The following is a 23,171-nucleotide window of genomic DNA, read 5'->3' as shown; positions in this document are numbered from 1 at the left end:
TGCTACTACTATTAAGTATTTTATAGTATCAGAAGTCCAAGTTTTTTTTCAATTATGAGTTTTAAAATTTAAATGTTATTAATACTATTTTGGTTCATTATATCAATGCTTATGTTAGGCTGGTGACAAAAGGTTCATATGCATGTTCTAGGTATACCAGAGATCTAAATGAGTTGTCACATATTTTTGAAAAGAAAACCCAAATGATTACGTAATGGGTTTACAAATGTAATGGAAAAATATTTTGTGACAAATCAATACTTCTTTTCCAATCAAGATAATCAATGTTTGGCTAAAGCCAGCAAATGTTGCAGTTGGCTTATATCTTGCCTCTCTGTTCAGAGAGGTCATGTCAGTATCTTGAAATCAATTATGGTGGGAATATTTACAATGTAGAAACCAGCAAAAGTTACAAAGCAGAGGTTCCCCTCCCTTTTGAAGAATACTTAATCATCACTGGTAACAGTTATTATTCCCTTAAACTATAATTCAATTCCTCATTGTTCATAGGGATATAAAATTTTTTTAATTTTCTCATTAGTTTATAGTAATGGAAATGTTACACTTTCATTGTGAAGGAATAAATATGTGAGGCCTTATACACAGAGAATTCTTCCTTTCTTATTAGGGAATTGTGGTTTATTCAAAATAAACTATTTAAAATTTGGATTTTTATCTAAAAGACAGTATCCTACTTATTACTCAATCCATGTTTATGAAGCCAAATATTTAAACTTCAGGTAGAAACTCACAGGTTTTAATTATCTATCAAAAATGTCTGATTTAATGACAAAAAGTTAATTTCGGAAAGTATGAAATAAACAATTTTATTAGATGAATGAATTTATTTGACACATTAAAATATGCAAATAAAAATGTATGCAACTTAATAAAAAGAATCACATTCTCATACTACTTGAACACAGCAGTGGTCAAAAATAATGAATTGTAGAATGGACCCTAAAGATTTAAAGTAAAAACACCCTGTACAGAAAAGTTTCAGGCTTCCAACTTTACTGAATCCAGTACTAAACGTGCTTCTTTATATTCCTCGGCTTCTTCCAAGTCTTTTTCAGTTTCCTGAAATGGAATAAAGTAAAAATTAGGCTTATTCTTCTCAAGTTTCAGTACTTTGTTATTTACTCAAATATTACAAACTGTTTGTAAAAAGCTCCAGAATTGAAAGAAAAAGGATCCCAAGCCTCTTCTAAATATGCCACAGTTCTGTTCTTTTTATAACAGGGAAAGAAAAGAAATAAAGGTTTGGTGTTGTTCCACTGTATATTCTCATACCACATATTCTCATATTTAATATTTATTCTCTAAAGCTATCATAATTAAATAAAAACCTCAGAAAAAAATTTAAAAAATTTTACTTTCGTTTTGTCATTACATCATTGTGCAAAAGAGATTATTATTAAAAATTGATTAAAAGCCAAAAAGGAGGGGCTGGGGAGATAGCTCAGTTGGTAGAGTGCTTGCCTTGCAAGCACAAGGCCCTGGGTTCAATCCCCAGCACTGCAAAAAAAAAAAAAAAAAAAAAAAAAAGCCAAAAAGGAGGGCTTATTAATGTACTACAAATAGGACAACATTGAGGCCAAAACAATTCTCCAACTGCTCACAATGGTAAAGACAGTTACTGGTGTCACATCAGAGTTAAATACAATCTTTGAATTAGAAAAGTGATTGCTTGTTAATGAAGATTACACCTTTCACATTAAAGGAAACAAAATACATCTTTTCATTTAAAGACTCAGTTTTTCCAAGAAACTGACATATAGGACACTTTTACTAATATGTTGTAATGGTAACAGATAAATGAAACAATGTTATCTAAATTTCACATGGAAAATTTTTTTTATTTTAAAATGAAACCATGGTTAACAATTCATGTCAGGCCAATAAAAGATGGAGATTTTGGTTATTATATAAAAGAGGGGGACATATTTAATATGAAAATTTAAATCAAAGGAGTGAGAATCTGCTTACTCAGCCTAGAGGTAAGAATTTCTTAAACTTGTATATTATGCCTTAAAGATGTTTTAATCCTCTGTCAGTAAATATAAGCTTGCATAGGGTAGAGATACTACTGAACACATCCTCAGACACAAATACATCATCCAAAAACATTTTTTCCAAGCAACTTTTATATTATTTTCTCAGCTACAGCATTTAATGGTTAGGAATACAAATGGTGCTTCTTATGTAGTATCCTAACACTAATCATTTCCTGCTTTCTTTGTGCTCTATTCCAAAATCACAGATTCTTTTCTGGCTAAGAATTATCCTGCCTTTAAAAAGGTTTATAGATAAATATGGAGTTTTGTGCCCAAATTACTGTAAAATGTAAACATTTTCTTTTTTTTTTTCTAGAGTCCTAATTTTGTGGGAAAATAAATTTCATTCTCTTTCAAATCATACCACAAAGCCTTATCTTTGTCATATAAGGGAACAACTATAAATCAGAAAAAAAGTTTTGTAGCTAGTAATTAATATTAGCTCAAGAAATACAAACATAAAATTAGTAAACAAAATGACCATTCATCATCAAATAGCAACAATGCCTTGTATACAGTATTATGTTTTTACCTCTATTAAGAAAAAACTTTTACTTAGAATCATTTATAAACTGAGTTAGCCACTGTATAACAAAGCATTTAAACTAGTAATATCACAGTGTTATTGACCCTGACTCCAAATTCAAATGAAGGAACTGCCTGTATTACCATTTTTTTTTCCTCTCTAATTGATTCAGATTTGAATCTGAAGGAATTCCAGATCCTTTAAATAAGGGCCCAAATTCACTTGAAACACTGGATCTTTCAAAATTTGAAATAGACCAGGCACAGCAAAACACACCCAAAATTCCAATAACTCAGGAGTTGAGGCAGAAGGATCCCAAGTTTGAGGATAGTCTTAGTAACTTACTTAGACCCTCAGCAACTTACTTAGCAAGATCCTTTCTCAAAAGGGAAAAAAAAAAAAAAAAAAAAAAATTAAAAGGGCTGGGGATGGAGCTCATTGGTAGAGCACCCGAGTTGAATTCCTACTACCATAGAAGGAAAAACAGGAAATTGAAAAATTTTTTTCTGTGTGAAAATCAATTCAAGATGTTGTTGGACAATATAGGTCTGATGAATACCAGCTATCAAAATGCAATTATTTAATTAAGTTTAAGTAGAATAAACATGCTAGAAAATGACTTTTATTGGAGTCATAATTCAAAAATAATTTAAACTCTACTAATTATTTTAATATATACTGATATGAAGGGCAAGTGAATAAAAAATGTCTTCACCTAGTTCTTAGTATTAAATATTTAAAATTTTGACCCTCTAGGTATTGAATTGAAAAAAGAATTTAAATACAAGACACAGAAATCTTTACTTACTAAAATCTGCTGAAGATCAGTATATGCAGCTTCTAACCTGCGTTGGCAATCTGGGATCATCATCCGAGACTCTTGAAGGATCTCTGCCTGTAATGAGAATCTCAGTTAGACATGTAGAGATGACAGAATTTATGTGTGTTTAGCTCATACCTCAATAAATAGCTAATGATTTAGAGGAATCAGAAAAAAATTATGATTATGTTAAATGGTTCAATGTTTTAATTTAAATTATTAGAAGTTAGATTATACTGTAAAATCTACAAAGCACAAGTTTTAGAACTTGTACTAAACTTGGATTTTTTGTTGTTGTTTTGTTTTGTTTTTTGGTAATCACTTTCTCATGGTAAGTGAAAATTAACTGGAAAAGCTTTTCATAGAGCATTTATTTAAAAAGGCTATTTAAAATAAACTATTTCCCCTGCTGTCTCAAAGCACCTTTATCCAAAATGGGATCAGCTGGTTATATAAATATCTCCTGCATCTTTTGAGTAATAAAGAAAAACAGTGTTCAGATAATATCACATGGAGATAATTACTGCATGAAAAAAGTTATTGAGTTATTGATCACATCGTGTGCACACTGCAGGAGGTTCTCACTGAAAGACAGAGGTAAAGAAAAATGAAAAGCAAAGACCAGCAGGTTCATATTTTTGATGCTTATCATGCATAAAAAGTTATTACTTATCCTCGTGCTTCATTTTAGGAGAAAGATTATTCTCCCCATGCAGTTTGATCCAAATTACCAACGTGGCACCCCTTGAATCTGAACTTGCCTATTCCCCCTGAAGACAAACACTACAGAATTAAATACAGGAATATTTATTCTAGAGGATATTTTCAGACTTAAAAGTCATCATTCAAAGCTGGACTATAACATATTAAATTACAAAAGAAGAAAAATCAATGACAGGGGAAATCCAATGATTAAATTAGTGTCAAATGTTGGGCTTAAAATAAAATATTTTTAAAAAGGTAGTAGGGAGCTCCATTTCCCTAGACTATACCCCAAAAGAGACAGAGATATTAACACTTATTCCCAAAAACTAATGTTTGGTTAAATACATTATTTAAATATAGAGAAATGGGTACAAATCTAAACTTTTAGTTATAATCTAGCTTATATAAAATAAAAAGGAAAGATATAATCTCATGGTACTAATACTAACTAATAAATTGCTATACCTTCATTATTTCCTAATAGCTCACACTGTAAATAAAAATCAGGATTATAACATACAAGGATGTTCTCTACCCATTCTATTTTTTCAGGTGGAAACTTATTGCTAAACTTTTAACTCTTTTATTAGTAAAGCACAGATTAAAAATTTCAAACACAGGACCATGACTTTACTTTCAGAGCTAATCATGCTATACCCAAACATTTGTAATCACAGACACTAAGTTATTCTGCATATCTGATTAGTTTGAATACATGTGAAAAGTCAGTGGCAGGAACATTTCATATTACTTTTCCTATGAAATTCCTTCAGAATACCTTATAGGAATAACACAAAGAATTAGGTCAAATCCATAATAAGTTAAAATATATATTTGTTAAGTTTTTGTGAAAACTTTAGTGTTACTGAAATGAATTTTAGACAATGTTATCCAAAATAACTTATATTCATTATTATTCCATTTATTTTTCCAGTGTAAGAATCTTCAATTAGTTTATCAAAAGAGGACTCTGATTTCAGCAGGGCCTACGTTCAGTCTTATATATTCCATCCCAATTCATTCAGTAAGTTTACTCTACATTCAGTTCTCTGTATATCAACAGGTACCACATCTGCAGACTGAACCAACAGCGGGTTGGAAACATTTATTATTATTATTCTTTTTTAAATTTATCTTTTAATTTTTTACAGACTGCATTTTGACTCATTGTACACAAATGGGGTATATCATTTCGTTTCTATGGTTGTACACAATATAGATTCATACCACTCGTGTAATCATACATGTACATAGGGTAATGATGTTTGTCTCATTCCACCATTTTTCATACCCCTTGCATCTGTGCAGAACATGTAGACTTTATTGTCATTATTCCTTAAAGAGTACAATATAACAACTACTAACATAGCACTTACATTTATTAGGTATTCTAAGTAATTTAGACATGATTTGAAGTATTACAGGAGAATGTGTACAGAGTTTATGCAAAATACTAGGACACTGTGCACAAAGGACTTGAGCATACATGAATTTTGGCATCCACAGGAGGGTCCTGGAACCAATCCTTTGATGATACCGAAAGATGATCACACTTATGCAAGATGATAGAACAGGGAATACAAAGATGAAAAAGAGAAGGTCTCTGTTCTCTAATTCTTTGCTTCAAAAAGATCAAGCTAAAGTCAAAAAAATACAGAGATAACTATAATTTGGATATTATGACCACAGCTTCATGAAAGCCCAAAATTTTATGCTTTCCCTTGTAGTAATGAGTTACAACTATCAGAAATAATTTAATTTGTTCTTTTTAGATATATATGAGAGTAGAGTGTACTTTGACATATTGTATTTGCATGAGTATAATTCTAATTAGAATCCCATTCCTGTGGTTGTACACGATGTGGAGTTGCACTGATGGTGCATTCATATATGAACGTTGGCAAGTTATATCTGGTTCATTCTACTGTCTTTCCTATTCTCATCTTTCCTCCCTTACCTTCATTCCTCTTTATCTGAATAATAAACTTTTATTCTTCCCCCACTCCGCACTACTTATTGTGTACTAGCATCCACATATCAGAGAACATTTGGCCTTCGTTTTCTTGGGGATTGGTTTATTTCACTTAACATAATAATCTTCAGATCCATCCATTTACTGTCAAAAGTTATAAAATCATTCTTTTTTATGCCTGAGTGATATTCCATTGTGTGTGTGTGTGTGTATACCATATTTTCTTTATTCATTCATTTGTTGAAGGGCACATAGGTTAGTTACATAGCTTAGCTATTGTGAATTGATCTGCTATAAAAGTTGATGTGGCTGCATCACTGTAGTACGCTGATTTTTAAGTACTTTGTGTATAAAGTGAGGAATGGGATAACTGGGTCAAACAGCAGTTCCATTCCAAGATTCCTGTGGAATCTCCATACTACTTTCCAGAGTTCCAGCAATTTTCAGTCCCACAAGCAATGTAAAAGTGACCTTTTCCCCCACATCCTCACTGACATTTATTGTTACTTGTATTCTTGATAATTACCATTCTGACAGGAGTGAGATGGAATCTCAATGTAGTTTTAATTTGCATTTCTTTAATTGCCAGAGATGTTGAACATTTTTTTATATGTTTGTTGATCAGCTGTATTTCCTTCTGTGAAGTTTCTGTTCAGTTCCTTAATCCACTTATTGATTGGGTTATTTGTTTTTTTGATGTTAAGTTTTTTGAGTTCTTTGTATATCCTGGAGATTAATGCTGTATCTGAGGTACAGTTGATAAAGATTTTCTCCCATTTTGTAGGCTCTCTGTTCACATTCTTGATTGTTTCCTTTCTGTGAAGCTTTTTAGTTTGATATCATCCCATTTATTGGTTCTTGATTTTACTTCTTGTGCTTTTGCAGTTTTGTTGAGGAAGTTGGTTCCTAAGCTGACATGATGGAAAGCTGGGCCTACATTTTATCAGAAATAATTTTAAAAGACAGTATCTGAGGTATGATTATCCAGAGAAGACACCCCCCCCCCCAAAAAAAAAAAAACACTGAATTTGACCAAATAAATATTATCTTTCAAAGTGTCTCCTTTGGTAGACAGTAATTATCTTTAAAACACCTGAATAAACTGTCAGTTTATTCTAATGCTGTCTGAGGTAAACTCAGGATCTTGGCACAGATTGGGTGGAACAAGGGAATTTAAGGGAATACAACAGCCTGAAGTTCCACTAATAATTAATTTTTTAAAAAAGGTCTGAATTTTTAAGGTAATTACTCAAGTAAAATGGAAGTTGGGGAGGTTAGGCAAGGATCAGGTTATAACAATAAACAAACTGTTGAACAAAAAATTCAGTTATTTTCCTTTATAGTTAAATGTACATAAATCAGAAAAGAAATGTCATTATTGAAGGATCTTCATTTTTTCAAAATAAAGAATTCTGTGAAATAATCTGACTAACATTAAGCTCTTTGCTGCCTCATTGGGATAAGGTTTCTAGCTTTTTTAATGATCTAAATTATTCACCAGGGGCTGAATACACCTATAGCTATGAAAATCTATAGATATTCTTGCAGCATGCAGTTCTAGGTTGATCCTGTGGCTATAAAGGATGATGCAGTGGCAAATGGGAATTTTCAATGGCATCGAGGATTACATGGTAGCAACGGCTCAGTGTCAACTGCCTGGCTTCAAGGCTTATATATGGTAAAGTAGAAGAATGCCCTTGTGTACAGCCTCAAAAAAAAAAAAAAAAAACAACAACTTGGGAATCAATCTAACAAAAGAGGTGGGAGACCTCTAAAATGAAAACTACAGAACACTAAAGAAAGAAATTAAAGAAAACCTTAGAAGATGGAAAGATCTCCAGTGCTCTTCAACAGGCAGAATGAATACTGTCAAAATGGCCATACTACCCAAAAGCGCTATACAAATTCAATGCAATTCCAATTAAAATCCCAGTGATGTACCTCATAGAAAGAAAGCAAGCAATCATGAAATTCATTTGGAAAATAAGAGACCCAGAATAGCCAAAGCAATCCTGAGCAGGAAGAGTGAAGCAGGAGGTATCACAACACCAGACCTTCAACTATACTACAGAGCAATAGTAATAAAAAGGGCATGGAATTGGCACCAAAATAGACAGGTAGACCGATGGTACAGAATAGAAGACAGAAACACAAACCCACATAAATACAGTTTTCTCATACTAGACAAAGGTGCCAAAAACACAACAGACAAAAGATAACCTCTTCAACAAATGGTGCTGGGAAAACTGGAACTCCATATGCAGCAAAATGAAACTAAACCCCTATCTCTCATTCTACACAAAACTCGACTCAAAATGGATCAAGAACCTAGGAATTAGACCAGAGACCTGGCACCTAATAGAAGAAAAAGTAGGTCCAAATCTTTATCATGTCAGTTTAAGACAAGACTTCCTTAACATGACTCCTAAAGCACAAGAAATAAAAGCAGGAATCAATAAATGGGATATATTCAAACTAAAAAAGCTTTTTTCTCAGCAAAGAAAACAATCAACAACGTGAAGAGAGAGCCTACAGAATGGGAGAAAATCTTTTCCACACACATTTCAGATAGACCACTAATCTCCAGAGTCTATAAAGAACTCAAAAAACTTTACACCAAGAATACAAATAACCCAATCAATAAATGGGCTAAGGAAATGAGCAGACACTTCACAAAAGAAGATCTACAAGCAGTCAACAGATATATGAAAAAATGTTCAACATCTCTAGTAATAAGAGAAATGCAAGTCAAAACTACCCTAAGATTTCCCCAATTAGAATGGCTATTATCAAGAATAAGAGCAACAATAGATGTTGGCGTGGATGTGGGGGAAAAGGTACACAGATACATTGCTTGTGGGGTTGCAAATTGGTGCAGCCACTCTGGAAAGCAGCATGGGATATTCCTTAGAAATACTTGGAATGGAACCACCATTTAACCCAGTTATCCCACTCCTTGGCCTATACCCAAAGGACTTAAAATCAGCATACTACAGTGACACAGCTACATCAATGTTTATAGAAGCTCAATTCACAATAGCTAGATTGTGGAACCAATCTAGATGCCTTCAATAGATGAATGGAGAAAGAAACTGGTATATATACACAATGGAATATTATTCAACCATAAACAATAATAAAATTATGGCATTTGCAGGTAAATGGAGTTGGAGCATATCATGCTAAGTGAAATAAGCCAATCCCAAAAAACCAAAGGTTGAAAGATTTCTCTGATAAGTGGATGATGATACATAATGGGCGCAGGGAGGCAAGAATGGAGGAAGGATGAATTGTAAAGAGGAAAATAAGGGGTGGGGAGAGGACAGGGGGAAGGAAAGATAATAGAATGAGACAAACATCACTGCCCTATGTACATGTATGATTACACAAATGGTGTGACTCTACTTAGTGTACAACCAGAGAAACGAAAGTTGTACTCCATTTTTTCAATGAATCAAAAAACAAACAAACAAACAAACAAAAAAGAATGCTCTTGTGTGTAGGGAGCATGCACTACAAACATTTGGAATATTTCTTTGTGGGGAAAGAAATATGAAGTTGAGTATTTTTTTATATGATTATTGTTTGTATTTACGTTATTATAAAGTTCTTACTGAAATTCATGAATCATTTTTCTGTTCTTTGGTCTTTTTTCTTATTGATGCATATAAACTCTTTGAAAATTAAGGAAATTAGCCTCTTATTAGTTATATGTATTGCAAATATCCTCACTTAAAATTTACCAATAAATTTATTCATCCTTTTCTAAACAAACAAAAACTATCGGCACTCTATTACTGGATATCGGCTTTCTCCTAGAATGAATGGCAACCATGTTAGTTCACCAGACTGAGCTCTAGAGTCATCCAGAGATTATTTAAACAATAAATTTTGTCTTTTACATGGTGGTAAAATGATAGAGTTTTCATTTGATTTGTGTTTTATTTTTATTGCTGAATGGCTACGATTAAAACATCAAACTTCAACTCACTTTTAACAGAAAATTTAAAATTAGGAAAAGATATATCAAACATTAAGAAAAGCAGAAGCGACTATGATAACATTGGATAAAGTAGACTTCAGAGCAAAAATGTTACAAGGACAAAGAGATAATTTGATGATTTGTCAAAAAAATATAGTGATCCCGAATGTATAAGCACAGAGTTTAAAAACATATAAAATAAAATCTGATAGAACTAAAATTAGCAGACAAATCCATATATACATTTGGGGAATCAATATCCCACTTTCAGCAATTGACCAAAATGCTAGACAAAAAATAGCAAAGATTTGGAAGAACTGGATAATACTGTCAACCAAAAAGTTATAATAGACATTTATAAAATACTCCCTCAGGAGAATACAATACCAACCTAAGAAAGAAAACAAATAATTTTAAGCACCTATGAACATTTACTGCAACAGACCATATCTTGGGTCAAACAATAACAATAAGAACAAGAACAACAACAAAACCCCAAAAATCCCAACAAATTTTAAAAAGCTGAAATCGTACGTAGTACATTCTCTAACTACAGTGGAGTACAATTAGAAATCAGTAACAGAAGGAAGGAAAATCTTCACTTAGAAATTAAGCAATATACATCTAAATAACCCACAGTACAACAAGAAAGTCATGAAGGAAACATGTATATTTTTAAAAGATGAAAAAATATAAAATGTAAAAAGTTGGATTTTTTTGAGATGCAACTAAACTCAGGCTGAGAGAGAAAATTTAGTATTAAACATTTATATAAGGAGAAATAAAAAGTCTCAAATTAAGTCTATGTTCTTATTTCAGAAACACAGAAAAAGAAAAGCAAAATAAATGTAAAACAGAAGAAATGAAATAATAAGAGCATAAATCAATAAAATTAAAACAATTTTTTTTTTTTTTAATTAATGTGTCTCTAGCAAGATAAAGATAAGGCTAGCGGCACAAGTCAACAAAATCAGTACCAAAATAGAAGATACCACTACAGAGCCTGCAACCACTAAAGGGAAAACAAAGAAATACCACAAATAATTATAATATTGTTTATAATGCTCATAAATAACTTTGAAGCAATGGATCCATTCCTCAAAAATTATAAACCACTCTAACTCACCCAAATAACCTAAATAGTCCTGTAATTATTAAAGAAAGTAGAGATGAAATTTAAAAGTACTCTCCAGGCCCAGACTGTTTCATTAGGCAATTCTATCGAACACTTAAAGGCTTAATTCCAATATACACAAATTCTTCAAGAAAAGAGAAGAGGAAGAAGCGCTTTACAACTCATTTTAAGAGACCAGTTTTACCTTAATCCCTAAATCAAATACAGTATAAACAAAACAAAAATCTCCCAAAGCCCCAAACTGAAGACCAGTACCTCTCATAAACTTAGATGTGAAAATCCTCAAAAAAATATTAGTAAAGTGAATACAGTTACATATAAAAATAATTATATACCATGATCAATTGGGATTTATTCCAGATATTCAAGACTGTTTCAATATTTGAAAACCAACCCATATAATTCACAATATCAACAAGTCCAAGAAAAAAATCTCAAATGACGCAGAAAAAAAAGTTGACAAAATTCAACACTCATTCATTTCAAAAATACTCAGCAAACTAGGAATAGAAGGGAACTTCCTCAACAGGATAAAGACTATGTATAAGAAATTTACATAGTCTAACATATTTAATGGTAAAGACTAAATGCTTTTTCCTTAAGAATGGGAATAATGTAAGGATGCCTACTCTCACTACTCTTATTTGGTATAGTTTTGTGAATTGTAGCCAGTATAATAAGATAAGAAAAAGAAAAAGAAACAGGCATATGTATTTTGAAAAGAAGAAATAAAGCTGCCTCTCTTTACAAATGACATGATTGTAGGAAATAAGCAGGAATCTATCAAACCAAAAAACTCTTCTGGAATTAAGAACTGAGATCTCTAGTCACAAAGCAACACACACACAAATACATACGTACATACATACAAACTGTATGTGGAAACTGAAACTAGAAACAATACCATTTATAACAGTTCCAGAGGAAATGAGCAACTTAGGTATAAATCTATGACACATATGCTGAAATTAGAAAATGAATTGGAGAGACTTGCCAAGCTCATTGGTTGGAAATTTTAACAAAGAAGTTATCCCCAAACTGTAAACAGATTTAATACATTTCCTATCAAAAGATGTTTTATATACACAGAGAAGCCTATTTAAAAATTTGCAAGGAAAGGAAAAAGAACTAGAAGCACTAAAACAATTCTTGGAGAAAAACCAAAGAGAACAAAGTGAGAATACATAGTATCTCCAATGGTAAGGCTAACTACATAGGTAGAGTACACAGGATAGTGCTGTACTGTTAAAAGGATAAAAATGAACAGACCAGAAAAGAAAACCCCAAAATAGACCTACAAAAATGTCAACTGTTTTAACCAAAATATGAAAGCAGTTTGTTTGTTTGTTTTGGTACCAGAGAGTGAACTCAGGTACTTAACCACCAAGCCATATATCACTAACCCTTTTTATGTTTTGTTATTTGTTTGTTTTAATTTTGAGACAGGGTCTCACTAAGTTGCTGAGGCTGGTTTTGAACTTGTGATTGTCTTGTCTCAGCCCACTGAGTTGCTGAGATTACAGGCATGCACCACCACACCCAACTTGCAAAGGCAGTTTATTGGAGGAAGGATAGCCTATTCAATAAATGGTGCTAGAACAATTGGGCATGCATTGGCAAAAAGAAAAACTTCAAACCTCACACCTTACATACAGATGAACACAAATTGAATCAAAGACTTAAAACACAAAACTACACAACTTTTAGAAAATCAATAGAAAATCTTGAGAACAAAGTATGATTCATGAAAGAAAGTACTGATAAATTGAATGTTCACAAAATTCAAAACTTGTTCAGTTTAAAGACTATTCAAGAGGATAAAGGTTAAAAGGTCAGATTATTACTGATGTATAGGAATGTGTTTGATTTATGGGTATTGATTTATATCCCATTACTTTGCTGAATTCATTTATTAGTTCTAAAAGTTTTTTGGTGGAATTTTTTGGATCTTCTAAATATAGAATCATGTCACTGGCAAATAGTGATAGTTTGAGTTCTTCTTTACCTATTTGTATACCTTTCATTTTTTTCTTCTAATTGCTGTGGCTTTCAAGGACAGTAGTGAAAGAGGGCATCCTTATCTTATTCCAGTTTTTAGAGGGAATGTTTTCAGTTTTTCTCCATTTAGAATTATGTTGGCTTTGGGTTTAGCATACATGGCTTTTACAGAGTTGAGATACGTTCCCACTACCCCCAGTTTTTCTAGTGTTTTGAACATGAAGGGGTGCTGTATTTTGCCAAATGCTTTATCGGCATCTATTGAGACGATCAATTGATTCTTGTTTTTAAGTCTACTGATATGCTGAATTAAGTTTATTGTTTTCCATACACTGACCCAACCCTGTGTCACTGGGATGAACCCTACTTGATTGTGGTGTACTGTCTTTTTAATATGTTTTTGTATGCAATTTGCCAGAATTTTGTAGAATTTTCAGTTATGTTCATCAGGCATATGGGTCTAAAGTTTTCTTTGCCTCATAGAATGAGTTTAGAAGGGCTCCTTCCTTTCCTAATTCATGGAATAATTTGAGGAGTATTGGTGTTAATACTTCTTTGAAGGTCTTGTAGAACTTGGCTGAGAATCCGTCTGGTCTTCGGCTTTTCTTAATTAGTAGGCTTTTGATGGTGATTTCTATTTCATTACTTGAAATTGTTCTGTTTAAATCATGTATGACCTCCTGATTCAGTTTAGGTAGGTTATATGTCTCTAGAAATTTGTCAATGTCTTCAATATTTTCTATTTTATTGGAGTGTAAATTTTCAAAATAGTTTCTAATTATCTTCCGTATTTCAGTTGTGTCCACTGTGACATTTCCTTTTTCATCATGTATTTTAGTAATTTGGGTTTTTTTATTAGTATGATGGAATATTACTCAGTTTCAAAGAAGAACGAAGTTACGGCATTTGTTGGTAATGTGTAGATGTTAATTCACAATAAGTGGGGAGATAAGAAAGAATAGAGTTACTTTACATTAGGTACAGCAGAGTGAAAGGAGGGGCAGGGGTATGAGGGAAGGAATGATATGGAGTGAAATAGACATTATTACCTCATGTACTGCATGACCAATGTGATCCTATCATATGTATAATCAGAAAAATGAGAGATTACACTCCATCTATGATCTATCAAAATATATAAATGCATTCTATTGTCATGGACAACAAATTAGAACAAATTTTTAAAAAGTATCTGAATACAGATGAATATTTGAAAATCACATATTTGACAGAGCATGTGTCTAGAATATAAAAAATTCTTGGTGGGTGCCATGGTGCATGCCTGTAATTCTAGTAACTTGGGAGGCAGGAGTATCACAAATTGAGGCCAGCCTTGGCAACTTAGCAAGACTCTCAGCAATTTAGTGAGACCCTGTCTCAAAATAAAAAAATAAAAGGAACAGGGGTGTAACTCAATAGTAAAGCAACCCTGAGTCAAATCTCCAGTGCCAAAAACAAAGAAACAAAGAGTCTCAAAACTCTAATGTAAAAATTCAAAGTATCCAATGAACAGAAATTCAAAGCATTCAGTGAACAGAAACTTCACTGAAGAGGACACACAGAAAGCAAATATGCACATGGAAAGATGTTTAACATTATTAGCCACTAGGGAAATGCAAATTAAAAGCACAATGAGATATTACCACTCAACTATCATATAGGTGATGAATAAATACTAAAATCAATATTGACAACACTGAATGCTGGTAAAGATGTGGAGAAACTGAATTATTCACATACTACTGGTGGGAATACAAATGGCTTGGCCCATTGGAAAAAAGTTTGGCAGTTTCTTTTAAAACAAACAAAAAAATACACTACTATGGCCTAGCAATTGCACTCCTGGGCATTTATTGTAGAGAAATGAAACTTTTATCTTTAAGTCAAAATTGTATACAAATGTTCATAGTAGTTTTTTTTCATGATAGTCACAACTTAGAAACTACCTAAATGTCTCTCAATGGTCAAATGGTGGTACATTAATATCATGAAATACTACTCAGCAATAAAAAAGGAACAAACTATTTTTGAACAACTTCAAAAGACCTCAAGGGAATTGTTCTAAGTGGAAAAGTCAATTTTAAAAGTTTACATAATGTATGGTTCCATTATATGGATATGACATTCCTGAAATAGTACAATTATAAAGGGTTTGGGGATAGAGAAGATGAGAACCATTATAAAGTGACTGTTCAATATCACAAGGGAGCCTGGTGATATTTCATCTTGATTTGGTGGTAGTTATATATGCTACACATTTGATAGAACTGCACAGAAATATACACACAAACATGCAAATGAGTTCATTTATAACTAGTGAAATATGTATCAGCTCCATGGTGTATCGACATCAATTTCATGATTTGGATACTGTATTATAATTACACAAGATGTTAAAATTGAGAGAAGGGTGAATGGTATACAAGACCTCCCCAAATATTTTTTGCAACTTCCTGTGAATCTATAACAAAAAAGAAGCAAATGTACTAACAGAACCCTGTTATAAACTTGATTATGTACCAAGAGACAAAAATATTTTCTTGCATAACTGAATATTGTTTTCCATAATATTTTTATTATTGATTAATATAAGACCTCAATATTTTTTGCAAAAACCTTGCGAGACCCTGGTAAATTTCTTCTTTGTCCATTGAGTTCTCCTAATATTTTCCACATATTTAATGAAAAAATTTCCTTTTATATTTAGGAAAAAGAAACATCTAATGTAAACTCATATTTCAAGTGAGTCAGAAAAAATGTATTCATCTTTCTCATAAAGACAAATTACACATAAAGCAATTAATGAACATGTAATAACTGCAAAGTTTTTGTGAGGAGACATTGTCTAAAAATTATGCTAGTCTGTGTTCTAACGACACTGGGGGAAAAGATGAGTCATGCCTCAGAAGAAATAACAGAGATATGTTTGACTGCCAAGCATTTCTGTTCCAAGATAGATTAAAAAACAAACAAACCAGAATATCTCCCTTACTAAAGGCAAAAGCCTGTTTATCCATCTCTCTAATTAGGGACTGGGGAAAGTGAAGGAGGAGGACATCAGTAGCAGACGGCTAACATCAACTAGAACAACACATGAATGTTGTGTTAAATTGTTTCGCCAGAAAAGAGGTGGGCAGTAGAATAAATCTTTGATTGTTGTTTTGGTCTCTGAGGGTCCTAAAAACTTCTGCCTAATTACTTCACTTAAAATAATGAAAGTAAGACCTAGTCCAGGAGAGGGCCTCTCCCCTGATTTTTGGCACTTCAAAGTAAGAAGTTTGGTAGAGAGTAACAGAATTTTATGGGCATATTATAAATTATGGCCAGTTTAGAAGAGCTAAGAAAGCAGAGAAACACAGACCCAGGTGAAAGAAAAGCCAAGGTAGTGAGCAGTGGCCAAGGATGGCATTTAGCTCAGAAGAGGAATATATTCAGAAAAGTGTAGAAAATCTACAAAACACAGTGCTCAAATTCCTTAATACTTTCTAAGAGTCACAGCAAATGTCAAGAAACCACATTGACCTTAAAACTCCTGAGCAAATCAGAAACAGCAGTTCTCACAATACCCACTGTATATAAGGAAAAGCATGAAAGGCCATAATACAGCTAAGTTAAGAAAAGGAAATTAAGAAAAACGTGGGAAAGGCTGGGCTAAAGACAATTTTTCAGGAGACTCTGAAACAAAACTGCAACTGATAACTATATACGCTGCAAGTTGGTATTAGCAGCAAAACAGAAAAATCTATTGTTTGTAATGGACATGGGATGATATTTTTGAATGTTAAGTATTAGGCTAATTATGAATCTAACAAATGTTACAAACCACAACCACTGTGACAAGAGAATTTTAACATGGTTGAGTGTAAAAGGGATTTAAGAAATGATTTTTTTCCTTCTATAAGTACATATGTAGTCAATGACAAAAAATCAGTATAAGACAAAAAATATAATATCAGTATAAGATTTTTTGTTGTTGTTTTGTTTTTTGGTACTGGGGATTGAATCCAGGGGTGCCTTACCCAGCCTTTTATTTTTTATTTTGACACTGGGTCTCACTAAGTTGCTGAGGCTGGCCTCGAACTTGTCTTCCAAGTCACTGGAATTACAGTCACATGCCACCATACCTGGCCTGTGGTCAACATCTTAAAGTAACAGTGAGAACACAAGCTTGAATAGTTAATACTTACTTACAAAGTAGTGGCTTTATTGTAAGATGGTAAGTATATAAACTAAATAAAATAGGTTTCTGTGATAACCTGTGCATATTTACAGAATTTTATTTTAGAAAGGGACAAACACACTTATTCCCCACTCCATGTAACTTAAAACTTCCCTTCTAGCTATAGGGCTATTTTTAAAGACTTTTTATTATACATTATAGTTATACATAATAGTGGGGTTCATTTTGACAAATTCATAAACACATATAAATAATTTGCTCCATTAAAAATCCCTAGTACTTTTCTTTTCCCTCTTCCTGGTCCCTTTCCTCTAATCTATTAGTCTTCCTTCTATTTATTGGTTTTTAATTGGTGCATTACAGTTATACATAAAAGTGGAATTCACTGTGATATATTCAAACATGTATATAGCATAATTTGGTCAATTTCATTTTGCAGCGCCTCCCTTTCCTGTCACCCTCTTCTTTCCCCCTTGATCCCCTTCTTCACTCTACTCTACTTTTCTCCCTTCAATTTTCATGAGACACCACCCACCCTTTTAAATTCCTTATCTCTCTCCAACTTCCATATATGAGAGAAAACACTGGATCCTTGACTTGCTGAATCTGGTTTATTTCACTTAGCATGATGCTATTCAGGTTTACCAGCAACTGCCATAATTTCATTCTTGTTTATGGCTGAGTAAAACTCCACTTTGTATACATACCACATTTTCTTTATCCACAGGCTGGTTCTGTAACTTGGCTATTGTGAATTTTATTGCTATGAACACTGGTATACATGTATCACTATAGCATGCCGATTTTAGTTCTTTTGTATAGATACCAAGGAGTGGTATATCTGGGTCATATGGTGGTTCCACTCCTAGACTTTTAAGGAATTTCCATTTTGCTTTCCAAAGTGGTTATACCAATTTGCAGTCCTTTCAACAACATGAATGTACCTTTTCTTCCACATCCTTGCCAGCATCTGTTATTTGTATTCTTAGTGAATGACATTGTAACTGGAGTGAGATGAAATCTTAGTCTTGATCCCTGATTGCTAAGAATGTTGAACATTTTTCATGTATTTGCTGCCATTTGTACTTCTTCTTTTGAGAAATGTCTGTTTAGTTCATTTACCTTCTTAGTGATTGGGCTATTTATTTATTTGGTGTAAGGTTTCTGAGTTCTTTAGATATTTTGGACACTAAAAATGACAAAGATTTTCTCCCATTCTGCGGACTTTCTCTTCATCTTCTTTATTGTTTCTTTTGCTGTGCAGAAACATTTAACTTTGGAGCCATCCTACTTACCGATTCTTGTTTTTATTTAACACCATGATGAAAAGAGCAGAGCAAAGAAACACACACACACACACACACACACACACACACACACACACACACACGAGGCCACCGGCTTCATGACTACAAAAATAAGTCTGACAGGGTCCAAGAAGGAACTGGATAAAATAAAGGTTTGTATTATGTCACATTTTCTCACTAGATGTGAGAAAACAATAGGGGACATTAAAGTGAGAGAGGTACAATAGTAGTGTATACTATCATTTTAAGAATCAAAAAGTTAAATTTCAAGGTAAATCCACATGAAAAGCAGTTAGTTCATAAAGTTTAAAATACCAGGGACATTCTGTATCTATAAATCTGTTTACTAAACCTCCCTCAATTTGGAAATAATGGACATATTAAAATCTTTTACATATGAAGAAATGCTATCCATACATAGAGGAAGGTAGGTTCTCCTTCTAGTCCAAGAAAATAAGAAGGTTTTCTTCCTGGATAACCAAGAAAAAATTAATTTTAAGTGATAAATTTTTATGAATTAAATCTGGCTTAAGAGCATTATTACCATCTGGAACATAATTTACATGGTAAAAACTGAAGTTTTAACATCTGTAGAAGATACTTCAGATTCTCCTTTTTCTGAGCATCATCTAGATTTTATTTTAAATACACTGGTTTTTAGGTAGTAGAGCAAATGATGTGACACACATTTTAAAGAACTCAATTAAGCTGCTGTGGTGGAAAGGAATGGAGGATGTCAACAGTCAAAGAAGTATACCAACTAGGAGGCTTTTGCAATAGTTCAGATAAGAAATCACAGTAGAGCCAGATATAGTGGCAAATGCCTATAATCCCAGCAGCTTAGGAGGCTGAGACAGGAGGATCGCCGAGTTCAAAGTCGACCTCAGCAAAAGCAAGGCACTAAGCAACTCAGTGAGATCCTGTCTCTAAATAAAATACAAAAATAGGGCTGCAGATGTGGCTCAGAGTTCAAACCCCAGCACCACTACCCGCCCCCTCCCCAAAAAAAGAGAGATCACGGTAAAGGGGACTGGAAAAGTGACAGTAGAGAGAAAAGTAGAAGGAGTAAGAAATAGGCTTGGTGATATTTGATAGGATTATTAGAAAGAAAGAGAAGTAGTAAGAAGAACCCAATAAATATTTGGCTTAGGTATCTGGATAAGTGAGTTACCATTTATTGAGATGGAGAAAATGAAAGTAATAGCTTTTTGGAGATAACCTGGGTTGGGGGAAGATCAAAACTTTTATTCAGGATACCCAAGAAGATATGTAAAATAGGTAATTAGTTGAATGTGTATATCTGGAGTTGTCAAATCCATAGATATAAACTTGGGAGTCAGTGGTACTAGAATGAATGCCAAGTAGGGAGTCTGGTTTTTTGTTTTGCTGTCTTTTTAAATATTATACCTAAAAGAGTGCTTAGAGTAGTACTTGGTATGTAGAAAGTGTTCGATAAATTCTACTGGAGTGGGTGTGGTTGCTATAGCAGTTAACCCTTGGCGGCCAGTTCCTCCAACAGGCTTCCCCCTATCCTGGCCCCAAATTCAGAGTCTAATTCAAATTCATCAGTCTAATCCTAATGCTATATCTGGAAAGCAAGAGCCAGAGACATCTGAAGCAGAGCATAATACAAGGGGCCACATGGAGCTGGAAGATACAGAAAACTGGCTTTACAGAGATGACAATATGTGGGAGTAGGACAGACCATTATTGGGACACACAAAGGCCTTTCTTTACCTGCAAGATGTTCTTAAGGAGAACAAGGTCAGCAGTACTGATGAAAGAGACTTTTGCCAGAATGGAGATGTTCACATATCCAAATTCACAAGCACGTCAAGGCCTTCAAACACCTACATCAGTTTCATCATGAACTCAGAGGAATGGAGTTGGCTATCTATGGACTGAAACCTTGGAAAATTTTGTGCTGCCGTTCAGCAAGAACTGGAAAATGACCCCAAAATGGTAGTCCCTCTCAGCAAGGCTTACCGTGGATCCCAGTGTTGGGGATTGAGCCTGGGGCTTTGAAACATGCTAGGCAAACACTACCACTGAGCCATGTAGCCAGTTTAACTTTTATTTCCTTAATAGCCGTAAGATGCATAGTAAATATTTCTTTTTACTTTGTGTCTATAAAAATAAAAATTTTAATATTCCTATAAAAAGTTCTATTAGAGTGAACAAATAAAAGGGCATAAGTCTATGAGATGCTATGAGATTACCTAGAGAGGGACTGGATAAAATTATATGTGCAAAGAGGTTCAACAAAGGAAACCGAAAAATAATGATAGTGAAACAGGAGAAAAAACAGGAGGCTGTTCTATCAAATTTGCCCATATAAAAGAATAGGTGTGGTGGTGCTGCCTGCAATTCCAGCAACTCAGGAGGCTGAGGCAGGAGGATTGCAAGTTTGAGGCTAGCCTTAGTACTTTAGCAAGGCCCTGTGTCAAAATAAAAAATGAAAAGGGCTAGGGATGTGGCTCAGTGGCTAAATACCTCTGGGTTCAATCCCCAGTACCCGGCCCCCCCCCCCCCAAAAAAAAAGAATATTTCAAGGAGAAAGCGGTTACTTGTATCAAATACTGTTGAGGTATGAAAGACAAGAACGGAGGAATAATAACAACATCACTGACAGTTAATACAACCAGGGCTAATGCCCATAATCCACTCTCATAGGAAGGAAGGTAGTATGGGTACAGATGCAGGTACCCACAAATTTTGTGATGGAAACGTGAAGATTCCTTGACAGTTTCTATTTTTTTTTTCAAGAAATTACAAAATAAGTATCAGCTGAGGGCAAAGATTCAAAAATGCTTTAATAGGAATACAGAAGGTATTACTGGAAGCATAAGGGATGGACAAGCTTAACAGGAATTAATCTGGAGAAAGAAAAAAAGGAGTAAGGAAAGCACCCCAGACATGGGTAACATTTAAGAGGCAAAGAAGAAAGGGCATATTTAGGAAACTAAAAGGCAGACATTTAAGAGGTCCAGGTAGGGACTGATGAGAGTTGAGGTAAAGATAAGCAGATGCCAAAATCAAGAAGCTAAGGAGACCAAAATCTGTCATGACACAATCAGAAGTAGCCACTGAGAAATGCGATACATATTTTATTTTGGTGATCTTCACATCAACTTGAAGAAAATATTTCTGAATTTAGATATCTAAGCATATTATATAAGATTAGCCCTTTTTTTTATACTTAATACTTAGAGAGGCAGTATAGCGTAGACAGGCAGTATAGCTTAGTATACAGTTTCTAGAGCCAAAATACTTATGTTCTCAGCTATGCTACTTAGCAACTGGGTGACCTTGGGCATGTCACCTGTGTTTTAATTTCTTTTCTTTAAGTGGATGGTTTAATGTGAAGAAGTAAATAACAGAACCATCTTAGAGGGCTACTGTAATGACTATATTAGCTGACACGGTATTCTGAAAATGTTAGCTATTACTATTTAAGGTACAATTTTACCTGCTTTTTAATGGCATAATTTTCACCATCTTCAGCTTTCATTTTTTCAATCTTTTCTTCTTGTTGTTTTGCTTCTTTTTCATACATCACTTTTTCTTTGACCAATCTATAAATAAGCCAAAAATGTTTCAGAGAATTAGCTTCTTCTCTAGGGAATAAACCACACTAACAAAGAAAACAATGTAAATGTAAAACATACTTAAAATACTAAAGTTAATAGACTAGATGGGGTGGGAAGAAGGGAGAAAATACTTTAACTACAATGTAAGTATGATCTTTGTGCTCTTAAGCAGTCTACCTAATTAATGCAAGTGCAAATCTATCAAAGCATGAAAGTCTCATTTTTAAGATTAAAAACCTGTTCCATTATATTCTATTTACAACATAAAAACAATATTCAAAATTATTATGTACTAAAATTTCTGTCTTGCTTTGTGTGTGTCTGTGTGTGTGCATACGCACGTGTGCATGCTCCTCTGGGTATAGAACTCAGGGGCTTGCACATGCTAGGTAAATGATCTCTACCAGTGAACTATATCCCTAGTAAATTTGGTATGAACTTTGCCGTTAAAAAACATGTATTTTCTCTGGTCCTTACACCATATACAAAAAAATTAACTCAAAATGGATTGAAAATCTAAAGGTAAAAGCTAAAATTATAAAACTCTTGGATGAGAAAAAGAGGTTAATCTTGGTGATCTTATACCAGGCAACAAAGTTTTAGATATGACAGCAAAAGCACAAATAACAAAAGGAAAAGAAAGAAAAAGACAAATTGGACTTCATCTTTGATTAAAACTTGTGTGCTTCAAAAGGAACTACAGAATGCGAGCAAATATTTGCAAATCATACACCTGAAAAGGAATTGCATCCCAAATACACAGAAAACACAACAACCAAAAGTCAAATAACCCAATTAGAATGGGCAAAGGATTTGAAAAGGCATTTCTCTAAAGAAGATATACAAATGAGCAGTAAGCACAAGTCATTAGTCATAAGTAAAATGCAAATCAAAACTGC

General features: G+C 33.4%; 1 protein-coding gene and 1 long non-coding RNA gene across 2 annotated transcripts in view; one reads left to right on the top strand and one right to left on the bottom strand.

Moving 5' to 3' along the window:
- Positions 1 to 808: 808 nt before the first annotated feature.
- The window catches only part of TBCA (tubulin folding cofactor A), a 78,145-nt gene continuing 55,782 nt past the window's right edge, over positions 809 to 23,171 (bottom strand). The window contains exons 2-4 of the mRNA XM_079143601.1: positions 22,152 to 22,257; positions 3,392 to 3,478; positions 809 to 1,080 (exon numbers count right to left, since the gene is read on the bottom strand). Of these exons, the coding sequence (XP_078999727.1) occupies positions 1,000 to 1,080; positions 3,392 to 3,478; positions 22,152 to 22,257 (274 nt within the window). The 3' untranslated portion in view covers positions 809 to 999. The remainder of the gene's footprint in view (positions 1,081 to 3,391; positions 3,479 to 22,151; positions 22,258 to 23,171) is intronic.
- LOC306663195 lies at positions 19,707 to 21,199 on the top strand. Its single transcript, XR_013764393.1, has 2 exons — positions 19,707 to 19,974; positions 20,019 to 21,199. It is a non-coding gene; the product is annotated as an uncharacterized lncRNA (long non-coding RNA).

This window comes from Sciurus vulgaris, assembly GCF_902686455.1.
Source record: "Sciurus vulgaris genome assembly, chromosome: 6".
NCBI lineage: Eukaryota > Metazoa > Chordata > Mammalia > Rodentia > Sciuridae > Sciurus > Sciurus vulgaris.
Note: the sequence above shows the minus strand (reverse complement) of the source record. Positions and strands in the feature narration are given on the sequence as shown.